Source organism: Bombus terrestris, chromosome 2 (genome assembly GCF_910591885.1).
Source record: "Bombus terrestris chromosome 2, iyBomTerr1.2, whole genome shotgun sequence".
In the NCBI taxonomy this organism is placed as follows: Eukaryota; Metazoa; Arthropoda; class Insecta; order Hymenoptera; family Apidae; genus Bombus; species Bombus terrestris.
This window is the reverse complement of record NC_063270.1, coordinates 11040651-11046216: the sequence shown is the minus strand read 5'-3', so window position 1 is coordinate 11046216 and position 5566 is coordinate 11040651. Positions and strand designations below refer to the sequence as shown.

General features: G+C 33.9%; 2 protein-coding genes across 8 annotated transcripts; both read right to left on the bottom strand.

Annotated features, from left to right (window-relative positions):
• Window positions 1-17: 17 nt before the first annotated feature.
• LOC100642308 (protein JTB) lies at window positions 18-918 on the bottom strand. The gene is made up of 3 exons (XM_003402609.4): window positions 664-918; window positions 328-561; window positions 18-229 (listed from the first exon to the last, which is right to left on the bottom strand). The coding sequence occupies exons 1-3, from the start codon at window positions 717-719 to the stop codon at window positions 67-69; spliced, it is 453 nt and encodes a 150-aa protein (XP_003402657.2). The 5' UTR covers window positions 720-918; the 3' UTR covers window positions 18-66.
• A 589-nt stretch (window positions 919-1507) lies between these two features.
• LOC100642428 (OTU domain-containing protein 7B) lies at window positions 1508-5524 on the bottom strand. 7 transcript variants are annotated; one of them, XM_012318919.3, is made up of 8 exons: window positions 5389-5524; window positions 4267-4507; window positions 3765-4183; window positions 3312-3683; window positions 2912-3225; window positions 2667-2825; window positions 2517-2589; window positions 1508-2457 (listed from the first exon to the last, which is right to left on the bottom strand). In XM_012318919.3, the coding sequence occupies exons 2-8, from the start codon at window positions 4487-4489 to the stop codon at window positions 2356-2358; spliced, it is 1662 nt and encodes a 553-aa protein (XP_012174309.1). In that variant the 5' UTR covers window positions 4490-4507; window positions 5389-5524; the 3' UTR covers window positions 1508-2355. The 7 variants fall into 7 exon arrangements, with proteins under 7 accessions (XP_012174309.1, XP_012174308.2, XP_012174304.2 ...); XM_012318918.3 differs by having other exon boundaries at window positions 5302-5504; XM_012318914.3 differs by lacking the exon at window positions 5389-5524 and adding an exon at window positions 5041-5382.
• Between the last annotated feature and the right edge of the window lie 42 nt (window positions 5525-5566).

The following is a 5566-nucleotide window of genomic DNA, read 5'->3' as shown; positions in this document are numbered from 1 at the left end:
TTTTTTAAACTTCCTGATATATCATAAAAGCACAAATAAAAGAAATAAAAGATGTTATTTATTATACTATGCACTAGCCCTCAATTGCCTGGCTACTTTTCTTATTATTCTTTGCCTCAGGACATTTTCTCTCCAATAAACACTGATACAGGAAGTTAATGCCAAAAGAAACATAACTGTCTCAAACTTCCAAAATGCTCTTTCCTCTAACCAAGCTACCCTGTCACAACTGAATTACATATATGTATTATATTTACTACAATATTTGTGCAATTCTTCATAAAACTATGTATAAAAAAACTAGCAAGAGTACAGAAAATTAATTACCTTCTTGTTATAGTCTCTCCGCTTTTACATTTCAGAACTTCCTTGTATCTGGCATAAACACATACATCAATGCTTTTACTTGCTATTTCAAAAGCAGAACATGGATGACATTCTGATGTTACTTCATATTCATCTCCAGAAATACATCTTGTATTATTTTCAAAATTTTCTAAATAAAGTTTGTTGGGATTTTCTGTCCAATGGCTTTCAACAATTAATACCAGTATTGTTAATCTAGAATAAAAAATATAATGTTATTAATACGTTTATAATAACCATACTAACGGCATGTTAATATTCACAGCAATGGACAAAGAACTGTAGAACAAAACTAACCCTCCTAATAGTGTTATACCAATTAACATTCTCTTTTTTGTGCATAACTCGATCATTTCGAGATACACTGTATCATGAATTTCGGCTTTCTCGGTCAGCTTACGTGACTCATATGAGAAGTAAATAAAATTTTTAGAGAAACTTTCGTAAATAAAGCCAAAACCATTGGCTAAAGATAGGATGATATCACATTAAAAAGAACTTCGTGTATCAAAGTATGAAATACCGGCCTGTCAAAAAAACAGAGTGTGTCTTACGCCCTCTGCAATTTCCTACGGCGAATGTAAGAATCATCACAGGCGACTCGTTAGTAATTATATCGGTAAAACAGCAAGATGTCGGTATATTATCACTAACAACTTTTGTATCTATCACTGCTGAGGTATGCGAGCATGAGTTCTATTGTCGCCCCTGACTTCAGTAGCCACCAAAGAGGAAGTTGTACCTGTAGTTATAGATCAAAAGATGAGTAGCTTGATCGTCGACGAACATGGGAAAAATTCAGCCAAAAGTGCGACGCATGAATTACCACCTCTGGCAGTGAAACGGCAGAACTATAAATACATTTCTTTTAGTGGGAGTTATATGCATATGCGTAGCGAATGGAGAAATGTGCATTTCTCACTATTGTAGGTGAAATACGTCTATATTCATTCATTTTATTTATAAGAAATTCATGCCAAGAATTAGTACACATTAAATTAAAAATATAATGCAATCTATGTATATATACAGACCGTCGAAAACGTAACAAGATCTTCAGTTTTTTTAAACGATTCATATTTCAAAATATATATGATACAAAGGTTCATAAGATACCAGGGAAATATAAAAAGGTCCAAAATATAAAAATATGTTTTATTTTTCACACAATTTTACATAAATAATTGCCAACAGGCAACGAGACTGAATACAATGAATGATTTGATATCAGTTTAATATTATAATATTAAATATCAAACCCGCGCTCTCTTAGATAGACACACTGAAGCAGTGAGTAAATAAGTGAAGCGCCATCAATTTATACAAAGCATTATGTATATTTAAAGCGATAGAAATAGCTGCGACAGAAAATGGCATTTTCATCATTGCGTTAAAAATCGAGTATTATCATTATGCTTGTATACTTGTAGTTTCTGTATTATGCGAGATAGAAGGCACGTGCAAAAAAGTTAGGAATTGTTTACTTGTCATGAAAATAGTGACGTATCGTTATTTGCGAAAATATAATACTTTTTTTATTTAATATGGTTCGGTCTTATAAGCTATGTGATGGACTTTTAAGCTGTGGTATATATATGTATGTATATATGTTTCAGAAACAGATAAACCCTGTATATCTGATATGCTTCTTAGAAAGATGAGTAATAATAAATAAAGAAAGATAACGATAAATATGTGTGAACAAAATTTGAATGACAAGTGCAATATTAGACCATGCGCATACGCTTTTAAAAGAGAAAGCGTTTTATTGTCACGATATACGAGAATCACTGGTATGTTGCCTAGTTTTAAATAAAAAACTAAATACAATGAATTAACATATCAGGAAGAAGAAAATCTGGCGAGACAATTTCTTTTTTTAAGCAACTTTTTAAAATGGCTAGTGTTATACCTAAATCCGAATATATATCATTTAACTCGAGCAATATTAAAGAGTTATTGTCATGTATCGTTGAGACCAGCAATTTCTCAACGATAAAGTTGGTTTGCCCAACATTGTGAGCAGAAGTAATCATTTTCTGCAGAACCAAAAAATTGACAGTCTTCATTGCGACATTGTTTGACATTAGCCTAAGAAAAACCTCAAATTATTCAAGTTTCGTAATTACAATGAATATTTAAATCCTTACCTCCAAACTATTGGCATTCCATGACTCTGGCCTCTGTTTATAAACTGATGGTTGATCATTATAAAAAGTAGATCTATGGAAAAAACAATTTATGCGATGCACATAAAAACTAATAGACTAATTCATAGAGAGGTATATTAATCTCAGTACCTTGAAAGATAAAGTGTACGATCTTTATTCGGATTGGTCGGTAACAATTTGCTGACGCTTGCATGGCTGTCTTGATCGCTGGCTGTATAGAACCTAGATTTGCCAGCACCATAATTCATTTCGCTCCCAGTTTCGTCAACTTTATGATCTTGGAGATATCTGTATGACATAAAAATGATTAGAAATCGTATCTAGCTATTCTAGCTATAAAATGAAATTATCGTAATTACATAAGGTTGCTATACCTTGCGTGAGCACATTGGAGATAATTCTGAAGCATCTGATCCACATATTGATGACGTCTACTTCTGATCCTTACACATAACAAACCTTCCGTTGAAAGTCCACCGGCTGTTGCTGGTAAACTCTTTGGTCTCTTTGTCATAGACCACAGTCTTTTACTAACAGATTTCCCAATTGATCCGAATTGTTTAGCAACTCCAAGCAATTGTTTCGCCGTTTTAGAAAGTGAACCATCAGTATCTGACAGTCTCTCGATTTCTTCCGATGTGAAATTTTGATATTCGCAGTCTAAATATTGCCGCAATAAAATTTCCATCTAAATACCAATATATTTTATACCATTACCATTATATTTTAACGTACGTTGTAACTGTAGTTTATGTTATCGATATGATTAATTACCGTATCCTGTTGACAAATTAACAAGTCTCGTGAACCTTCTTCCCAATCCCAATCAGGTCCTGGATCTACCGCGAATAAAACTGATAGTAGTTGACCTGTATCTGGATCTATTAGAGGTATGCTAACGCCTTCGTTACAACCATCTCCAAAATCACTCGCTCCATCCACCGTAACAAGAGGAGAAAAATGAGCTGAATGATATGCTAGAAGCAATGGGGTTCTATGACAACGCGTTGGAGATACTTCTAATGGTAAATACACTCCACCAAATGGAATTGGTGCTAAAGCTACACCTTCTGCATCTTTTAACATAGTCTCTGCTATAACTATTATAGGCCGCTTTAAAGCATGAGCCAAAGCTAATATATGTACCTATAAAGTTTCAATTGCATAAGTATATAGTAAATCTGAAACTGCAGAAAAATTCGAAAAAAGTAAAGAAACCTTACATACTTCTTCAAGACTTTGGTAGGAAGTAGCAGTTTGGTTCCTGAGAATAGGAGAAGCCATATCTACGATAGTTTGCCATTCTGTTAACCATTCTGCCTCTGTATAAGATAAACCTGAAGCTGCATTTAAGCCCATTTGGCGCCATTTCCACCTTCTAAACAAAGCATGTCTATATTCTCCTTTAGCCAATGTATTATACAGAGCTTCTCTGAGTGTAAGAAGTCTATCATGAAAGCCCCACATGCCAAGAGAAGCTGCATGTAGGAGACAATTGCCATCTCCTGATGTTGCCAAAGGCCATAAAACTCTGTTACTCCCATTTTTACATCCCCCACACCACCAATTTAAACGACCAGCAGCTTCCAAAGAAGTTAAGCACCCACCTTCTATTAGATCTCTTTCCAAAAATTGTCGAAATGAATCTAAGTGTAATGTATCATTCAATTATTAAGACACAATAGAGAAAGTAATTGTAACTGGTTATACTAGAGCATGAGTAAAATACCTGGATATACAGTTAAATCAGGAAGTGAAAATGTAAACTCCGGAGTATCTAAAGATTCTATAGTTGCTAATTGAGAACGAGCATAAGAGACAATGGCAGCATTTTCAGTTGCTCGAGATATACCTCTGGCTAGCTTCTTTGTAGTTCCTCCTCCATTTTCCAATGCATTATTAGAACTTGTCTCTTTCTCCAAACCATCATATGTGGACAGTCCTACGTTCATTACACTATCTTCTTGCACCTACAAAGTAGCAGTTCATCTAAAATTAATGACGTTACAATTACAAAAGTGATAAAAAGATATCACAGAAAATGTATGCGAGTTATCATATAGTATACAACTAAAAGTTACAAAAATGCAGCAGTCAAATGGCTTTACACAATAATATACATGTATATATTAGTATTTAAAAATAGAACAAGGTGACATTTGTATGGTAATAAACATAGAATGGTTATGTACATAACAAATTTAATTATAAATACAATTAAAAGGAAAAGAAAGCGAGGAGAAAGGATTTTAATCCTCATGATTACGAAATATCAAAAGTGACTAAAAAAGCAGACGGCATATATATGTACATGTATACATATAAATAGAAATATATATACGGAGAACTTGTATGTATATGTGCCACTATCGGATATCATTATTCAAAATGTGCAAACCTTGGCCCCTATATCGAATTAGTGAAGTGGAGCGTAGCGGTAGAGTATTGTTAAATAGTATTCTAATTGGACTACGATGCACAAGCCGCTCGTATACTATCTTACATTTTGTATCACTGTATTCGTACTAAACCCTATCTCAACACGGCTACCCACAATGTATGAAAACGGCCAAGAATCTGTTTGCACAAGAGGTGATACAAACACAACATAACCTAGAACACGCAACCTCGAAAGTAACTGGTAGGAGAGTAAAGAGAATAAGAAGCGAATTATTATTATTGCGTCACGGAAGTCATCGTGAAACTCTAAATCGGTCACATGTCTAACTAACGAGGGATTAAGAGATACACTGTTGTTATTTACGCAGTTACACTCCCGCCCACCAATGGACAAGTTGATCTTGATCACGATAACGTAACCAATTTTGAAATACAAGAAATTCATTCGTACCGTTTATCACATAATATAGTGTCGCTACTTAGAAATGCATTTAACCTTGAAAGCAAACATTGCGCATCACATGTACCGCCCACTTATATAGTATGAAATATGTATAGCACATTTGTAGAATAATTGAATAGAAAACACCACCAAAATTAATTATTGACCTTTATCAAGTTACATCGTT